We start from the raw sequence: 18,989 nt of genomic DNA on the forward strand, positions 1-18,989 counted from the left end.
TCCTTTGACCAGCAGCACGAGAATTCGACTTTGCCCCAGAAAATGATTAAAAAGGAGGTTGAGGGTTGTTTGTTTGTTTTAAAGATTAGATAGCAGAGTATAATCAGGCTGTATTTTAGTTTGTGGCAAATGAAAATGTCCAGGTGATTAGACCCATGAAAGATACATCCTTAATTGCCCTCCAAGGAAAGTTTTGCACTGCTTTTATAGAACGATGATTTATCTTGGAAAGAGTAAAGGGCAAGAGAGAACTATATGAACAGTTAATTTTTTTAGTTTTGTTCCTCACTGTTCCCTGCCTTCATTTTGAGTTAAGTCCTGTTCAGTCTTGCGAGTGGCACCTGGACAACTCTGTCAGTCACTTAGTTTCTTGTAAACTTCCATAGTTAGGTGCAGAAGCATAAAAATCATACCCAGGAATGGGTCTGTCTGATATCAGACTAATTTCCATTTGTAGCTTCATTCTTTGTGAACTTCTGCTGTAATCTCAGCACTGGGAGCCTGAACACCTGGCTGTGGTATTTCTCTCCCAGCATATGCTCTTTGGGTAGCTTTCTGCAGTATCTATCTTAGCATGGTAAAGTTGCTGTGGTTTAAAGAAATTGCTTGAAGATTTCCTGGAGGTAACAAAGAGATGAGCAATATTACAGTGAATGCTAAGGTATCTCCTTGTCACCTTCCAGTCAATGTGGGGTTTGCTTTCTGCTTGCATAAGAGCTGATAGGTAGCTTTGTCATTTTATGTAGAACATATTCTTCGCATGCCTAAGTGCACAGGAATGCTGTTTTGCTTATGCAGAAAGTTAATTGAGTTGAAGGTAATTTGGGTATTTATAGATGGACACAATAGTGTTCTTAATTTCTCAAAGTATGTTTGATTCCTCTTGAGTTAGCCTGAAAACAGGCTGTGGTCCAAGAGATGTCTGTGATGTTGACTAATCTTGCTGAGTTCCTGGTATGGCAGACAAAACACTTACACATCCAAAAGCACAGCTGTAGAAAAGGGTATAAAACTTTTCTAGCTTCACCTTTTTCTTGTCCTGTATGAAGCTGCTTCCAGATAGCAGAGGTTTCTTTCCAGACTGTGGCTGGTTGGGCTTACAGCCCCTACTTTGATTACTCCTGTGCGTGGTTGAGAGCACTTACCTGATTCTGCAGCCAGGAGATGGGAGATGTTTTCAGTTCATGGGTTATTGGTTGTGCATGTTGTGCCTCTTGTTAATGGGCAGAATGGAAGCATACATTCCTGATGGGAGGGGTTGTACAGAGACTTGTCCTTTGGGAGAAATGCAGGCAATGCTTTTCTCTGGCTTTACCTAGAGTGAGAAAAAATGGGATGTATCAACCTACCGGGAGCTGGTTGTGAATGATTCTAAGACTGTGGGGCCCTCTGTGTCTTACAGGTACCACAAGCTGATCTGGGGCCCTCACAGCATGACCTCAGGGGACAGAGTGTCTGGAGTCCTGATTGCTGGGGGTGAAAATGGAAATGTCATTCTGTATGACACAGCCAAAATCTTAGATGGAGAGGCTGAGGTAATAATAGCCCAGAAAGACAAGCACACGGGACCAGTGAGAGCGCTCGATGTCAACATGTTCCAGGTTGGTGTTTCTGCTTTCCTCTTAACATACCTTCAGTAGAGGAGTGGCCTATCTTAACTTGTAACCTCAGATGTTTCTGCTGCTTCCCCTCCCCTGAAAAGCATTTGGTGTTTGAGTGTTTGTTTGTATTTAGTAAAAAAAAACCTGTCCCATTACTGGCATTTCAGGATGGGAAATGAAAGTGCCTGAGGTGTCTTTGTTCTTCCTTCCCCTCATCAGTTTACCTTGTCAATTTAGTTGATCTTTATAGCTCTGCTTATGTGTGAAGTAGAGGTGCCCTTCAGGGTGTTTTTAGTCAGTCTCTTCTCTTACCTTCTGTGCACTGTGCCAGTCACACAGGAAGGAATTATGTGCTCTCATTCATGTTTCTGGTGAGATCAGTTTTCAGGTGTCTTCTTTGGGGATTGGGTGGAATCCACCTTCAAGGCCTCTAAGTGTGATTGTTTGGAAAAAGGAGGCAGCAAGGAAACACAGCCATGTGGCCTCTTTAGCAGAAGGGCTCTCAAAGCTGACAATCCTTCCCACATCACCAATGAACACTTACTTCCTTCTAGATACAGTGTGTTGGTTTTTCCTTGTTGCCACCAGCTGTGTGAGAATTCAGCTGGATTTGTTTCTTAAATAACACTTCTGTCCCTGCACACTTGCCTCCAGCAAGGCTGTGCTGTGTTCATTATATCCTCTCTGAATTGCTTTCTATCCCTTTCTGCCTGTTATGAACTCAGGACTTGCCTGTCATCAGCCACAAAATGTGACCAAAGGGCACTTGGTGCCCTTGGCTCATGTTGCCCTGCCTGGACTTTGGCATCTCAGGTGCAGTGCTCTGTGTGGCTGCACTCACTGTGGGCAGGGCAGGAATGCCACACTGTCTGGAGCAAAGCTCTGTGGTTGCCATAACTGCAGCACTGCTTCCTCCTCTGCCCTGTCACTCTTTGCCCTGTATCTTTTCCTATATCCTGAGCTGACAGGGGCATTTGCAGAGTCCTGCAGATCTGGTGCCTTCCAGCAGCTAAGACTGGGAAAGCTGATGCTGAAAATACTCTTAATGTCTATTAATGTTTCTTACAGACTAATCTGGTGGCCTCTGGTGCTAATGAATCTGAGATCTATATCTGGGACTTGAACAACTTTGCCACACCAATGACACCAGGAGTCAAGACGCAGGTATCAGATTTGTGTTTATTAAATTCTCCAGAGCTGACTCATGAAAAAGATGCATGGCAGTTAAGTGAGAGCTCATGGAAATTTGCAGTTTTAAAGCAGTCTCAAGGGCATGGAGTGTGGGGGAAGCCTCTTGAAGTCTAACTTGGGTAGTAGCTGCATACAAGGGTGACTTGATGCTGCTGTTTTTGTAGACCCTGGAGGGCAGTGTCCTGGCTGTGCCTCTAAGTGAGGTGTGCACAGGTTCATGCAGTGAGTGGTGTGCTCTGCTTCCCCTGCAGCAGCCCTGGGCATGCTGTCTTCTTTATCCATAACAAATTTGCAGTTTTGGCTTGCTGCACAAGCCAGCCATGTCTTCATGTGGCAATTTTTTATTAAGAAGTTGTATTTGGCCAGGGAAAGCTGTAGTGTTCCCTTAATCTTTGAGAAATGTTTATCAAGCAACAAGCAGAGTCTCTCCTTTTCAAATAGCATAACCATTACATGTCTTTTAGTCTTTCTCTGCATGTTTCACTGTATGCACAAATCTGAAGATGGTGAAAGTACACAGAGAAAAATAGGAGAAAGATAAAAATCAGCTACTGAGAAGTCAGATGATGAGACAGTAGGTTTTGCAGTTACCTTGGTGGGTTTGGGAGTGGTTTGATTTCTATATTCAAGGTCCAATGTTTAGCCTGTGTCTCTTAAAGATGATCTGTGGGGAAAAACAATACTCTTTGGTCATTTTGTCTTGTGAAGGAAGTGAAAGAATGGGAGGAAGTTGTTTCAATGCAAATACGCTTCTGTTGCTGTTACAAAATTCCACAGAAGTTCATGATTACTGGAAAATGGGTTTATTACTGCATGATAATTTGGAGACAAGAAAGTGCATGTGGGGTGAGAAGTAATCTTCAGTTTAAAGATTTTTAGTTTAAACTCTGGGGTTTGGTTACTTTGCCTAGTTCAAGTCATTTACATGTAGGCATTTGAGAGGATGTTCACCTTAGAGATCCCTGTAAGAGACTTTTTATGTCTAATAGTGATTTTTTTCAGGCTAGGATATCTTTTAGTCCATATGCATAATGGTAACTAGCAATAATAGGGCAACAAGATCTGGGTTAATACTGCTTCTAATTTTTGGTCTAAAAATAAGCATGGGGGGATAAGAAAAACCCATGGAATTTCTCCAAGCAAGCCTTTTTTTTTTCCTAAATAAAAACCTAATAGTCCAAGACAAAAGAGTAGTTCATATGTTTGGATATACTTTCATAGAATAATTTTCTGTTCTTGAGGACAGTTTTGCTTAGTCTTGTTTTAATGACTAGTGTGTAGGGCTGTAAAGAAGAAAATAACTTCACAGAGAAATTCTGGCAGCTTATAAATCAGTGTTTTAGGTATTGTACATTACAGCATGTGTAGAAAGGAAGCCAGAGCCCCCAGTACACGGGGCACTCTCCTTGCAGGTTTCTCACTTAGCAAGTGCTGAAAATAGCAGGATTTGAGTCTGCAGTGTGGTGGGGTTGTGACAGGCTGTTGTGTGTGTGGCAGCCTCTGGAGGACATCAGCTGCATTGCATGGAACAGGCAAGTCCAGCACATCCTGGCATCTGCCAGCCCCAGTGGCCGGGCCACCGTGTGGGATCTCAGGAAGAATGAGCCCATCATCAAAGTCAGTGACCACAACAACAGGGTGAGTTCTCTCCTGCAGCTGCTGGGGTAGGGCTGGGTCATGGCACCCCTTCTTATGTGACAGAGATAATGGGGCCTGGCCCAGTTTCCTCTTGAGAGGATATTTATGCAAGAGGAATTGTCAGCATTATAAATTAAAATAGCTGGATGCAGACTGAAGCAAGGCAAGGCACTCAGATGTCCTATCAGAGTGGTGATTTAATTTTGAAAAAGCACTTATTGATCTGTTTGGGGCTAGCACAGAAAGATTTTTATTGATTTTTGCCACAGAGAAGTATGGCATTGAGCAGATTACATTGCCTCCTATAGTTACAACCAGCATGCCAACTTTTTAGGCAGTGTAAATGTAAAAAAGCCTGTTCAGCTCCTGGAGAGTGACATATTTGTATAAATTTATATTATTTAAATAGAATATTGCTACAAACCCCAAAGATACAGCAAGAGTTAAAAATGAAACTTATAAATGGGTGGTTGTGAAGTAGCTCTTTCCTCACTGTATTATTATTTTGATAAGCTGTGTAATTTTCAGTGTTTTCCGTGTTTGTTGCCTACTCTGTGTTGCAACACAGTAGACTGTCTTCATTCTGGGATGGTAAGGAGAATATCCCAGTCTGAATGCAGTCAGAAATAATGCCTGGAAACACAGCTGCAAATTCCCTTGCAGCAGTGTTTTACCATGCACATAGACATATTTGGTCTGGTTCTCTTTTTCCTTGAGCACTGCTCAGTTATGTGATGCTCTGGCCCAATGTTGCCCCTCAGATGCACTGCTCAGGCTTGGCATGGCACCCTGAAGTTGCCACCCAGATGGTTTTGGCCTCAGAGGACGACAGGCTGCCTGTTATTCAGATGTGGGACCTAAGATTTGCCTCCTCACCTCTTCGTGTTCTAGAAAGTCACACAAGGTACGAGTCTTACACAGCGTGGAGTGCTCCGTGGTGTTGTGCTGTTGGTGACTGTCCTGGTTTGTACATCTCACTTCTGCCCTTCCCTGTGAAGGAAGGCTCTGGTGGTGGCAGTTTCAGCAGCAGGCAGTGCTGTAGGCTGGCTTGCTGATCAGCCAGCCCTGTGCCTTGAAAGACCCGCCTTTTTGGAACTTGGTACTCTGAAGGAAACAAGCTGCAAAATTAAATAAATAAACAAACCCACCAGACTGCTGAAACAGTGAAGCTACTAGCTTGTTTCTGAGTTTTTTAGGAAGAGGAAGCTAAGGAAAAAAGAATTAGGAGTCATTGATTTTGGCTGAATAAAGGTGCACCCAGGCACATGTGTGGATTTGCACAACTTCTGTGCCACTCAGTCCCCTAAATGCCTTAATTTTGGGTATAGTGGGTGATTTTTCTTAAATTCTTGTCCCTTTTCCCTTATTGGTGAAACTTTCCTTATTGCTCAAATCCCATGCTTGATTTAAGAAGAGAGAGAAGTCTTGTGACTTCTACCAAAACTACTACCAGTGGGTTCTGCAGACTTGAATGTCTTGCTAAAAAAAAGCTGAAAAGTTTCTTAGTCACTGATCTTACTTATGGGTTTGCACACTGGATGTTAGTGACACTGCAGGCAAACAAACCATATTGTTACTAATGCCCAGGTTCTCCTATACGACTGTTGCATTTAATTTTCAGATACAGTGGTTGCATCTTTATACCTTTTCATGCAGAAGATAGAAAACATCTATTTCAACAAAACAAGGCCTGATAACATTGAAAAATTTCCCCTCCTTTAAGAGGAAGGGGTGGAAAGAGCATTTTGATGTGGGATGCTGAACTTCTAAATATGCTTTATTTATCACCATTTTGCATTTACATTAAGCTTTTTTTTTTTTTTGCTGTGGCTTTTCATGCAGGGGCATATTGGCCATTGCTTGGAGTATGGCAGATCCAGAGCTGCTACTTAGCTGTGGGAAGGATGCTAAAATCCTCTGCTCCAACCCTAACACAGGCGAGGTATTGTATGCACAGCACTATAAAAAACCCAAAACTGTCTATCCAGAGGTGGCACATGCAAAGCACGTGTTCCTAGCAATGATACTTCTGTGGGATGTTGCTCCCTATCTTATTTGCTATTTATGTCTTCTGAGCTTGTTCTGGTGGTGCAGGATTCCTTCCTGGTGTTGTCAATATTACACATTCATCCTTGCCGCTTCTCTCTTACTGAGTAGTGATGTCCCTGTTCGTTATAAGAGATGGAAATGGATTCACTTAAACTGTGTGTATACTTCCTACTCTTTTGTTTTGGGTCCAGTGTGGCTGGATCATTGTTGCAATTGCCTTTTTCCTTCTGTAAGAACTTCATTCAGATGGGAACATTTTTGTAGGTTGCCATAGTAGTGGCAGATCAGGGAGAGCCACTCAAATGTGTTCCCACCCCACCCTTTTGGGCCTGGGGATGCTTTTGAAAGAGAATGCAGATCTGTTTTTCAGACAATGTTTGTCCTTAGACTAGGAGAAAGGCTTCAGACATGCTGGAGGACTCCTTGCCTCCAGTGGGCAATAATTGTGGAGTGGGAAGTGTTCTTGAAATTCAGACATTGGCCCAAAAGTGCAAAAGCCCTACAGAGGTAGATGAGTTATCTGAGCTGGATCATGAGCTGTTACAAAGTTTTAACATGTGGTTGAATCATGCTGCATCTTTTTATTAAAAATAAAAAAAAAGTTCCTTGGGAGACAGCATTTGCTGTGAGCTTGCATTTTGTTCTTTGAGTTTCTCCTGGTTTAGAGTTAAATGTCTGCTGTAAGGGGGGCTTGTCTGTTCCAGGGCACAAGAGGCTCTCTGCCCAGGGTGCAAGTTTTACCTTTTCAGTTTTCCTGGGAAAACAGACTTCCTCCGTGTAGTATGTGGGGATACCTAAATCAGCTCTAAATAAGCTAGTGTGAATGTCAACAGCTCACATTCTCAGCACAGACATAGCCCACCTGCACCATTTGTGGATTAAACAGAAGATTTAAAGGGGGGAGGAGGAGATGAAGCAATGGTGTGTGATAATTGCTGTTTGGAGATCATCAGGCTTTGCCCACTGTTAGTGTGTATGGAGGCTGCTGGGCAGCAGGAAGAGCAGACCAGTCTCAGGGCACACAAGATTGTTGCTGTCAGGCAGGGTGCTCCATGAAAGCTCTGATGTGTTGGCTTGGTTTTGCTCCCCAGGTGCTGTACGAGCTGCCCACGAACACGCAGTGGTGCTTTGATATCCAGTGGTGCCCGAGGAACCCTGCTGTGCTGTCTGCAGCCTCCTTCGACGGGCGCATCAGCGTCTACTCCATCATGGGCGGCAGCGCCGACGGCTTGAGGCAGAAGCAGGTTGACCAGGTATTGTAAACTGTTCAGCTAACAATAGGGACAGAAAGGGGTGGGGGGAACAAAAGAAGGAGGTCTTCAGTGGCTGTCTGCAGCCCTGCTTGCAGGAGTAGCACTTCAGCACAAATAAATGTTGAATTTATTAGAGAAATGTCACTTCTGTTTTTCCCCCCTTGTGTTATCAAAGCTCTCCTCATCTTTTGGGAACCTCGATCCATTTGGCACAGGCCAGCCCCTGCCTCCCCTGCAGCTCCCCCAGCAGACTGCCCCACAGAGCGTGGTGCTGCCTCTGAAGAACCCACCCAAGTGGATCCGGCGACCCATGGGAGCGTCCTTCTCGGTAAGGAGGAGACAGGGATGGGCAGGGTTGGCCAGGCAGGTAGGGAGATAGTGCTGGCACCTGCTAAACTCCTTGGGAAGGGGGAATTCAGTGTGGTGCTTCACCTTGGGAGATCTTCCTGTCATCATACTGGGAGATGCTTGGGGCAGCTTCCAGACAGGGCACTGGGGACAGCAAAAGCGTGACCAAATGCTTGGGAAGAAGACTGAGATGTTTGCTTGTGTTTTGGCATTAGGGCTTTGCTGTTGTTTCTGCACAGTGCTTGCTTTAGAGTAAATAAATACACATTGGGGGAAATGGAATGGAGGGATGAGACCGAACTGGGCAAGTATCTGAAACTTAATAGCTTCAAACTGCACTCATGTGAGTCAATGTGGTGGAGAAAGCTCAGGTTAGCTTTGATCAAGGTAGCAGGAGTTACTGTAGCAGCACAAGGCTGGCTTCCTGCATGCTGGTTGATTTGCAGAGGAGTCAGCTGAGAGGATGGCAAGCTCTGCTTTTTGCAGTCGTCTGCTCCTTGACTCCACTTTTGGTTTATTTTCTAAAACCACAGGCCATATATTTGGGAGCTTCTGGAGATTTTAGCCTGTCCATTTGAATTTGATTTCTCTGCGGCAATACTTTTCAATTTTCAGCATCATATGTCTTCTTATTCATGATCTGATGCACAAATTAAATGCAATTTTCTCCTGTCAAAGAGAAGTGATGTTGCCTAGCCACTGACTGATGTGTCATTTTATGATGTTGTTTATTCCCTTATTTGTCCTGGTTTCCTAGGAGCCAGGTCCTGTTTCTTTTCCCTGGCTAGGCTTTTCCTTTTTTTTTTAACGCAGGTTTTACTGGACTGGCCCATGTCAATTAACTTTGACCTATAGAATGAAATAATATCATAAGCCCCTTCTAATTATTTTTTGGTGTTGATGTTACCTCTTCAAATGTTGTCACAGCTTACTGCCTATCTCTCAGTAGAGTTTCAACTGCTAAACAGCATGGGAAGAACAGGGCAGACATCATGCTTGAGCATTTACTTAATTATGCATAGGTTTCTTTGGCAATTGCATTGCAATATCATGAGATACTCACTGATGCTTGGTACTGTATAGACCCACAGTTCTAGCTCTCAGTTTCTGGTCTGTCTTTTGTCTGAGAAACAAAACAGGCACAGGAATGGCTGTGCTTATAAATCCTTTTAAATATGAACCTGCTTATCCAGCAAGTTCCTTACTTGCATAGAAGTATGGGGTGTGTGGAAAACAAATAAATGAACAGATGTCAGGGGTGTTCATTTATTGGACAGTAATCATATATATTGTTACATAAAATACATTTTCTTATGTGCTTCCCTGCTGTGTACTTGTATGTTCACATAGTGCATGTGTGCTTCAATTCCAGTTTGGAGGCAAGCTGGTGACGTTTGAGAATTCCAAGTCTGCACAGCAGCCGGGCATGGAGCAGCAGCAGCATCCCCATGTCTACGTGAGCCAGGTTGTCACAGAGAAGGAGTTCCTGGCCCGCTCCAACCAGCTGCAGGAGGCTGTGCAGTCCGAGGGCTTTGTCGGCTACTGCCAGAAGAAAATTGACATGGCCCTGGCTGACTTTGACAGGAACGTGTGGGCCTTCCTAAAGGTAACAGGGGGACAGCCCTTCATGAGTTCCCCACGGACTGGGAAAGCCAGGACGTGGTTCCTTCTGCACATTTAGATGAAGAGGTGCTGGGAACCAAAAGCTGCAAGCTGTGGGAATAGTGCCCATGAGCCATGTTACTGGAGGGGGCCCACCAGAAGAGGGGGGCTCCTCAGGACCAGGGGTGTTTGTAGGGTTTGTGAGGAGTCGTGGCAAAGCCAAGGTGTGGGTGGTGAGGTTTTCGATGTTCCCTGTCAGCACATACTTGTACAGGGAGCTGGTGAGAAGGATTGAAGCTTTGGGGTAGCTTTAGATGGGCTTTTCACTGCTCACTCTAAGCATTTAGAGGTTTCCAAATGAAGCAGATAAACAGATTGTTCACCTACAATAACCAGATGGAAGCCTTACCCACCTGCTCAGGTACCCAGGTCACTGAAGATTGTCACATTTCTCTTTATTACATTCAGTCTACTCAGTCACTAAATCTCACTGGGTCATTTGTTGCCAGTAAGGGAGAAAATGAAAAATTGTCAATTGCAATATAGTCTTTAATTTTTTAAAGGTGAACTTCGAAGAAGATTCTCGTGTTAAATACCTGGAGCTCTTAGGATACAAGAAGGATGATCTGAGGAACAAGGTAAATGTGCAATATGTGAGATAATTTCAGAGTAATTTCAGAATTCTTACAGAAAAGAGTTTGCTCTGTGGGATTTTTTCGTTAGTTGTGTTCTTGCCATCTGGATATTCAGTGGAAATGTCAGATCAGGCAGCAGACTTCAGAGGTGTGTCTGCATCTGACTGTCCCTTGCTGATGTGAAATTCTCACTTATCAAGAAGCTTTGATATTTATTGACTCAGGCTATTCATGTAACTTTGCTATTTGACATCCTTCTACTGGAGCATTGTGGAATGGAATCCAATTTTAGGCTTTCTGGTTGAAGAACATGTAAGCAGTTTTCATTAACTAGGAAAACCTGGGTTAGTCTTTTTTGTTTGTGGGAGACAGCAGTCGTTTTTTAAAGAAAAAAAAAAAGCCCAAACGTCAAATGTGGTTACACTTGGAGAAGCAGAATTTGTATTACCAGGAAGCAATTTGCACATCATTATAGACCTTTCTTCCCAGTTGGAAGATTTTTTACTCAGTGTTAGAGGGAGTTACTTGCTGTGCCTTTTGGCTCTTGTATTCAGTCATCTACCCAGGAACTCTCTAGTATTTCTTCAGTTCTGTTTCAGTGGATTTTAGCATTTAACTCATTTTCATTATATCAAACTAATGTTTTATTTTCATAGATTGGCTCCATTAAAGTGTCGTGCTCACATATTTAATGTCCTTCAAGGCAAAATTAATATGGTTATGGAAAAAAAATCATGGCTTTGATAACAGTTTGTCCTCAGCTTCTAAATATTTGTGCAAAGGCAAGCACAGCAAGGGTAATCCTGTATTTGAAAAGCAGCTCTCAATTAGAAAATCCAGTTGAAATTTGGTAATGGTTCTGCAGAGTGGCCTCATGAGATTAAAGCCCACTGCTTGCTTTTGCTCTGGGTTTGCTATGCCCTGTGCATGGGGAGAAGTTGGGAAAATGAGCACAGCTGAACTGGGTGGCCTGGAATGCTGGGCCTATCCCATCAGTTCAGTATTTAGGGAACAAATGAGAGGAACTACATGGTCCTATTTCTGTGTAGCTGTTTTTGGAGACATTCCACATAGAAGTTGAGTCCATGTTTTTTTTCAGTGTCAAGAAGCAGTACAGTACAGCTCATCTGAAAGTTTGTGATACCCAGATGGAAAGCTCACTAACTTGGTTTTCCCATTACTGGTGGCATTAGGGAAGTAAAAATGGGGATCACAGATCTCAGCTTCTTCAATAAGCTGCTAAGACTGTGGGGAAGGGTGGGTTACAGTCTTAAAACCTGTGATTCTCATGCAAGCCAAGTCCTGGATTTCTCATTTTTATTGTAAACCAGTGATTAAAAAAGAAAGAGAAAACTGTCTCCAGCAATTTGAACTCAGCTCTTTACACAAACCAGCCTACAAGGGTAAAATAAAGCCTACAATACTAAAAGCAGTAGATAATTTTAGGAGCAACGTGAAACCCAGGCTCCCTGATGCCGAAATAATACAGAAACTCTATACATAAAATTGCTGGTTTTGAGAGCCCTAATTGAAGCTGGAGTCATGGTTTGCTTTGCCAAGCAGTAGAAGCTGGGCTTTTTAACTCTTTTTTTTACCCTGGAAAATCCTAGCCCACAGCCAAGTGCATGGTGTACTTGAACCCACAGCTTCCTGACAGGCTCTCTGTTCCACAAGCATTGTCACTGCTTTATTTTCCCTGACCAGAGCAGACAGAGGGTTTTGTCTTTAATGTTATGATATTGCTTTTATTCCTATGGTTTCCAGCAGCTCTAGTGAGGTTTGAGGCCCTTGAGTTAACAATTAAAGGTTTAAAGGCATAGGGCAGCTGTTGTTTCCATCAGGGCTTGGGGTTCAGGGATCTTAACAGTAAATCAGTCATCAGCCTGTAAAAGGAAATGGCTTTAGTTTTATTTTTAAAATGTTTAATTGCATGTTAACTGTTGTGCAAGCAACATAGTAGCTATGTGTGCCAGTTTTGCAATCTGATAATTTGGTGCCTCTTTAAAAGGGTACTTACTTAAAACTTTGGTGTTTTCTAGATTACATCTGCTCTGAATAAAGAAGGTCTTGCAGATGGTATCTTGGGAGAGGTAAGCAAAGTCATGTATGTAACTCTGTGGTTAGTTTTATAATGCCATGGTAGTTTTTAAAGTAAGAATCATTTTTCTTTCCACTTGATAGCTGTCCCAAAGTAAATTACAAATAATCCAGCATGTGGCAAGTTCCTAGGTTAAGTAGGATGAAGGTATTATTTTTAAAAAAGTCAACCAGTTCTTTTCCACTCAGATGTTCCCCTCCTTTTCCAATGAAGGGCTCTCAGTCACAGGTTTTAATATGGGGTCTCGTTGGTGTCCCTCCACCTTTCCTTGCTGCTGCCCTTGCCTTGCTCACTGTGGCACTTTGTGCTGCCTATGAGATAGGGCAGAGCCTTCCTGCCTGGCACCTGATTTCAAGAACAGCACCTTCATCAGGCTTTAAAGGAAGCACGACTGAGAGTGTGGTCCTGTAACTTTTCCTGCAAGAGTGGTAACTACAGTTCAGGCACTGCCCACTGTAATTGCAGTGGCCTAAATCTACAGCAGGACTGCAGTGCTTTTGTGCCACAGACAGTCATCTGTAGCTGCCTCGTGGGGAAGAAAGCTTTTGTTGCATGTTTTGAGGGAGCTAAGGTGAAAACAGCACAAGGTACTGTGTAATGACAGAGAGCAAGGAAATAGGGCCTGTACCCTGTTTATGATGCTCAAGCATATATTGCCAATGCATTTCTGTGATTTTCAGTCTGGTTCTAACTGTTGGTTGGTGGAAAGGTGACTGTACTCTGCAGTGCAAAGTATTTCTGCTTCTTTTGCTGGTGGATTTTTATGGCATCTTCTTTCTGCTGAAGGCTCCTGCAGAATCTGATGGATCTGTGCCAAACAAGGGGGATGAAGGCCAGACTACAGAGGAACAATTCTTGGGAGAGGTATCTCTTGCCCTCTAGACTAACCCTGCTGACCTTCCCTGTATTTACTTTGTTCATTTTAATAGCATTTCATTTTGTTGGCTTTTCCTGCTGCTGAGGGTATACAGAAATAGGAAAAATTACTTATAATGGTAAAACTGGAGTCTTGTTAAGATTTTTTTCATCTGCTTCAGGCAGTACGTTCAGCCAGGTTTATTGCAGGCAGTTTGTGCTCAACCATGTCAGCATTTGGGATCCTACACCTTTTGATCAGCATTGTTTTCAGCCCTGTGTTTTGCATATGCAGACAGGTCTAATTAGCTCTAAGGACCCAGCCTCTACCTTGTGAGGTGTCATTAGCACTGAAAATAGTGTACTTCTGTGTGAACAGGCCAACTTCATTCTTCCCCATTCCCTCAGTCTCCCTTTTGGATTGGAATTTGGGCTGATAGCTGTGCTTCCTGTGCTTGGTGCCTGTGTGCAGCTGTATGTGGAGATGGGGACAGTGGTTTGAGGCTCATGCATGTTGAGGTGGTGCTCTTGACTCTACATAACAAACAGCCTGTTAAAGACACTAAAATCAGAATGCTCTTCTTGGGTTAGGTGCTTGATTGCTTGTTAATTCTTCAGGCTCTGTGTCTGACAGTGCAAGGGTTTTGCTGTATGCAGCCATGAAGATACTGGATGCCTCATAACAAATGTCTCTTCTAGGAGAGAATTCACAGCCAAACATGACCTTAGCCTACCTAAATATTTGTGACCCTGGCCTGAAGCCACTGGTGATGCATCAAGGGCATGCTGTCACAAACATAAAGTAACTGGATGGGCACATTGTTCCTGTGGTAGTCACAGCATGCTCTCAACCAATACCAAACACACATCCAATGTTAGCTGACAACAAAATCATTTTCCAGACACTGTGTCCTTTTCATGAGCCAAACATAAAGCTTGTTTCAGACTTGCTTCCCTGTCCAAATGAATGTCTTTGGCCTCCTGTGTCCTTGAATTTAGCTGAACAAGCAGGGTGTTCCTCAACTCCCTTCATGTACTGGAGCAATAGCTTGTAAGGAGGTGGTTTGTGGGTCTGGTTCTGCATTCCACTTAGCCTGTGCTGTGAAAATTAATGATGAAGAGATACTTCCCTTTTGATATTATTTTTTGCTATTGACATGTTTTATTTGAAATCCCAAAATCCAAGTACTCGCACAAAGTGGTCTGTCATAATTCTGGGGGAGCTTTATAAAAAAAAGGCATCTGTCTACTGAGGTACTGTCTACTGCTGTACTGAGTGCAACATTGGACTTCTGTGTTGAAAATCAAGCTTGTGTTCATGTGTAATTTGCTTAATTAAACTGAGGTGTATGTCTAGTGCAGAGGGTTTCAAGGATGACCTGAAATTCACAGTGGAGCAGAGTGGAACCTAAGTAGTATTAATGGTAGACTGTTCTTGGTAGGGGTTAAAGCTGAAAGAAAAGGAAAGAAAAGGATTCTCATTTTCTCATTGTAGCTGTAGCTTTGCTCAGAGGGGGTTGTGTGTATGTGGTTACAGGTGCAAGTTGGTACCCAGGATCCAGGTGTCTGGCTGCTGGTACTTATGAGATGAAGGAAGCTTAATTGGTAAAGCAAAGAAAAACAAGGAATTAATTCAGTGCTTCCCATGAGCAGGCAGGTTTTCATCCCTAAGAAAGCTGAGCTTGTCAAATGTAACAGTGATGTGGGAAGAGAAATGCCGTCACTGCAAACATCTCCCTCTTTCTTCTTCCTCCAGCTTTATATTATGCTGAGAATGATGTTATATGGCCTGGAATATCCCTTGGGTCAGTTTGGGGTCACCTGTCCTGGTCGTGTCTCCTCCCAGCTTTCCATGCATTTCCCACCTCCTCACTGAAGATGCAGCAGGAAAAGTAGAAAAGGCCTTAGTGCTGTAGAAGTGCTGCTCAGCAAAAGCAGCAACATCTCTGTATTATCAACACTGTTTCCAGGACAAATCACGTAGCCCAGTACTGGTTACTGTGAAGAAAAGTAACTTTACCTCTGCCCAAACTGGCACACTGGAATAACCTTCCTTTCAAAGATAATGGTCTCTGTGAGTTGACTGGTAGTCTGAAATTTTAAATGTAACTTGCAGTATAAGAACCATATGGTTTTTAAATGTGTGCTTTCAAAGTGTTTACATGATCTCAGAAATTATGCTTTTCCTTTCTTTTAGACACTGAAGGACCATAAGAAAGAGACTGAAGATTTGGGATTTGCAAAGACAACGTTTAACATTTCTGTTAGTGGAGGTACACAAAAAACCTTGATATTTATTTCCTTGTATGTGCTGTTATTTATAAGTACTGATGTTGATACTGATGTTCCAATGAGAAGGCAAATTCTGCACAGATTGTGAAGGATTGTAAATACTTGCCTCTAACTGCATTCTCATGCAATCTCAAGGCACTTGAAAATACAACTTTTTTAAGGAAGGAAGGAAGTTATACAGCACTTGTGTACCCTGTTGCTGACATGCAGCTGCTCTGAGTGGTTTCTGATACAAAAGAAGACACGCTTGGTCAGGCATGAAGTGCTGCTTATACAGAAACTCCCAGGGGATCTTGAGTAACGTAGAAGCCACTGACCCCTGTCAAGGTTTGACTTTTTATGGCACTATTCAGGTAGTTGTTTTAGGGGCCATTTAGAGTTCAAGGAACTTGCTCTGTCACAAGGTAAGTAATGCTTGACAGTGTCCCTGTGGCTTGGCTGTGCCCATGTGTGTTTGAGGCTGGAGGTGAAGGTGAGCACCCTGTAAGTACCTGGCCGAGAGCAGGCTGGTTTGCAGACAAATGTGCCAGAGTTGTACAGCCAGACAGTGTCACCTGCTGCTGCATCTCTTGTGGCAGTGTTTAGAAGTGCACCCCTGTCTCGTTGCAGATGTGGATGGGCTGATCACACAGGCTCTGCTGACAGGGAACTTTGAAAGTGCAGTGGATCTGTGCCTGCACGACAACCGCATGGCCGATGCCATCATCCTGGCCATCGCTGGCGGGCAGGAGCTGCTCTCCCGGACACAAGAGAAGTACTTTGCCAAAATGAGGAGCAAAATTACCAGGGTATGTGTTTTCAGGTCAGGACTAACATGCTCATATCCCTTTGGCAACTCCCTTTTTCACCTTAAAAAGTTTCCCTGCCATTTTATAGGTTTTTTTCCTGTCAGATGTTAGGAAGTCTTCAAGTTTGTAAGATCTTGGAGCAGAAGATCTTTATTTCATGCTTTGATAAGGGGAGAAGAGGCACACCACCTGAATATTAGTGCACAAGAGTACTCTTTATCCCATCTACGGTGTCTCTGAGTTGCATATACACTAATAGATTCTCACCAATAAACACAAATACCTTAAGCAGGACACATTTCAGTGTGCTGTTCTGTCTCATTTTTCACACATGACCCATGCTCAGGGCCAGCAGCATTAAGTTGATTTCTGCCTGTGATCAGTCTTCACAGATTTTGCTGATGCTTTGTTTTACTGCATGCACAGAAGAGAGAGCAAAGTATACCCAGGGCAGATTAATCACCTTTTGTCTGGGAGGCAGTTGTGTTACGGCCAGCTGGTTATTGTTATTTTCAGCTTTTTGCAGTGCTAGGGATTACTGATGCTGCTTGTGCAAGTCTTTCTTTTTTTACTACCAATATGAGAAAGTAGTGACAGAAGGTTGAAACAGGAGAAGTAGCTTTAAAAGAACAATTAGTTTAGCAAGGGTGGCAGCTTTTAGAATTTCTTCAATGTAGTTCATCCTTTGGGAAAAGGTGTTTTTATGAAGAGCTGACCAGTTATCTGTGCTTATGTTGACAGGCAAACATTGACCTTGTAGTTAGGATCTAGTATTTGTTTTTCAGGTGTGTTTTTTCTTTTCTGGTCCCAAACTGCACATATACTGCTTGTTCAGCTGTTTCTGAGCTTGTAGTTTTGGCATGAGAGGGGCTTTGTTCACTAAAGAGCAGCACAGCTGCCAGGTCTCTCTTTTGTCCAAAGCAAAGTATCAGGAGGCAGAGTTTCAGAAGGAAGAAACTGGAATTTGATTCTGAGGGCTGTGCAGAGGCAGCCTTTGTGGGTGGGTGGAGGGTAGGGTTACTGCAGCCAGCTGAGGTTGATATTGCTGCCAAATTCTGCTTTCTTTATGCAGCCTAATCAACTGCCCCTCACTGGTCAGCTTGAGACCAAGACCTTAAAGCTGAATGAAACAGTTTAACAAACAATATTCATACATCTCCCTGGGCATTGTGTACAAGACTCTAGCAAGTACTTGGTAGGTTATCTGTGTCTGCAAAAATAGTGCTGAAAACCATTTGCAACAGCTTGTGGAAATTTGTCTATTCTTTTCTTGTACGTTTTGTAGCCAGAATAATTGGCCTCTGTGTGTTCTGAGCTTGTTTTGTGATTTTTTTCCTTTTTAAGAAAGATGTGCTTTTTTTTTGGGCAGCTGTTGAACTGCAATGCAGTACCTGTCATGGCTGTGGATACAGTGGGAATGAGTACACTGGAACAGATCCACATTATCCTGTATATTACACAGAGGAAATCCTAACAAGATCCTAACTGTGGTCTCTCTCCTGCTCTCTAGCTCATCACTGCAGTTGTAACAAAGAACTGGAAAGAGATTGTGGAGTCTTGTGACTTGCAGAATTGGCGAGAGGCTCTGGCTGCTGTGCTCACTTACGCCAGGCCAGACGAGTTTACAGCCCTTTGCGGTAAGGACACTTCTCAGGCCGGGTAACTCCAGAGCAGTATCGTGGCTTTGCTCACAGTTCCTTGGCCAGCTGCTTCCCCAGCTTTAGCAGTGGTGGGGAGAGACACTCAGAGTGATTTACCAGCTTCTTTGTTCTTTTTTTTGTCTAGATCTCCTGGGTAGTAGACTGGAGAATGAAGGGGACAGCATTCTGCAGACACAAGCTTGCCTCTGTTACATTTGTGCTGGCAATGTGGATAAACTTGTTGCTTGTTGGACCAAAGTTCAGGATGGAAACAGCCCCTTGTCCCTTCAGGTTGGTAATTCTTTTAAGAAAGGTGCTGGAAATAACAGCCTGCAATCATTTAGCTCTTAAACCAAATTTTCTAGTGTAGAGCTTTGCTGTCTGAGGTACATCAGGATGCAAAGCCTTTCCTTTCTGGAAAAATGGCACATAAATATGATACTGTAAAACATGTTGGGAAGTACAACGGCCCTTGTGCTTGCCTTGTTCTTTGGGTAGTGGTCCTAATACACTTTTTTTGTAAAATAATTCTAGTACTTAGTGTACTTAGTGGTAAAGAAGGGTCTGTCAGTGCTTGTATCTGTTGTGGTTAGGAAATACTTGGACTTTTCTACTTTTGGAAGTTCAGGGAAAGAAATCAATAGAATTAGATTTAAATCCAAAGAGACAGTTGTAGGAAGGCTCTCATGAGAGTTTTCTCTAGGAGTTTGCCCTTACTAAGCTTGGTTTCCAGCAGTGAAATGCATTGCTTCTAGCAGATACCTTGAGGGCATAGGGTTGATGAGTGGAATGAAGCAGCAATAGAATATTTTGTAGTACAATGTTAGTTTCTTCTATGTGTTTAAGGCCTTTGAAGAACCAGTTTCAGAAAATACTTGACGATGCTGACACTCTTGTTTAGTTAATTGAAGGAACTGATGTGTATCTGAGTTTTGCTTCATGTCATTAACGCTGTGAATTATTAAAATAATTTGCTTTTGAGGGCTTTATTTACAGATT

The 18,989-nt window shown here is 43.1% G+C and overlaps 1 protein-coding gene across 19 annotated transcripts in view; it reads left to right on the top strand.

Annotated features, from left to right (window-relative positions):
- Window positions 1–18,989, top strand: part of SEC31A (SEC31 homolog A, COPII coat complex component) — a 38,404-nt gene that overhangs the window by 2,519 nt on the left and 16,896 nt on the right. For 13 of the 19 annotated variants that reach the window (XM_056490235.1, XM_056490236.1, XM_056490238.1 and 10 more), the window contains exons 5-19: window positions 1,403–1,601; window positions 2,670–2,765; window positions 4,290–4,430; window positions 5,192–5,334; window positions 6,273–6,372; window positions 7,571–7,732; window positions 7,908–8,060; window positions 9,453–9,686; window positions 10,246–10,320; window positions 12,357–12,407; window positions 13,202–13,279; window positions 15,468–15,543; window positions 16,172–16,350; window positions 17,861–17,987; window positions 18,136–18,281. In XM_056490235.1, the coding sequence (XP_056346210.1) occupies window positions 1,403–1,601; window positions 2,670–2,765; window positions 4,290–4,430; window positions 5,192–5,334; window positions 6,273–6,372; window positions 7,571–7,732; window positions 7,908–8,060; window positions 9,453–9,686; window positions 10,246–10,320; window positions 12,357–12,407; window positions 13,202–13,279; window positions 15,468–15,543; window positions 16,172–16,350; window positions 17,861–17,987; window positions 18,136–18,281 (1,960 nt within the window). The remainder of the gene's footprint in view (window positions 1–1,402; window positions 1,602–2,669; window positions 2,766–4,289; window positions 4,431–5,191; window positions 5,335–6,272; window positions 6,373–7,570; window positions 7,733–7,907; window positions 8,061–9,452; window positions 9,687–10,245; window positions 10,321–12,356; window positions 12,408–13,201; window positions 13,280–15,467; window positions 15,544–16,171; window positions 16,351–17,860; window positions 17,988–18,135; window positions 18,282–18,989) is intronic. The other 6 variants (XM_056490241.1, XM_056490245.1, XM_056490248.1 and 3 more) reach the window with 1 other exon arrangement.

The sequence above is a fragment of the Oenanthe melanoleuca genome, chromosome 4, assembly GCF_029582105.1.
Source record: "Oenanthe melanoleuca isolate GR-GAL-2019-014 chromosome 4, OMel1.0, whole genome shotgun sequence".
In the NCBI taxonomy this organism is placed as follows: domain Eukaryota; kingdom Metazoa; phylum Chordata; class Aves; order Passeriformes; family Muscicapidae; genus Oenanthe; species Oenanthe melanoleuca.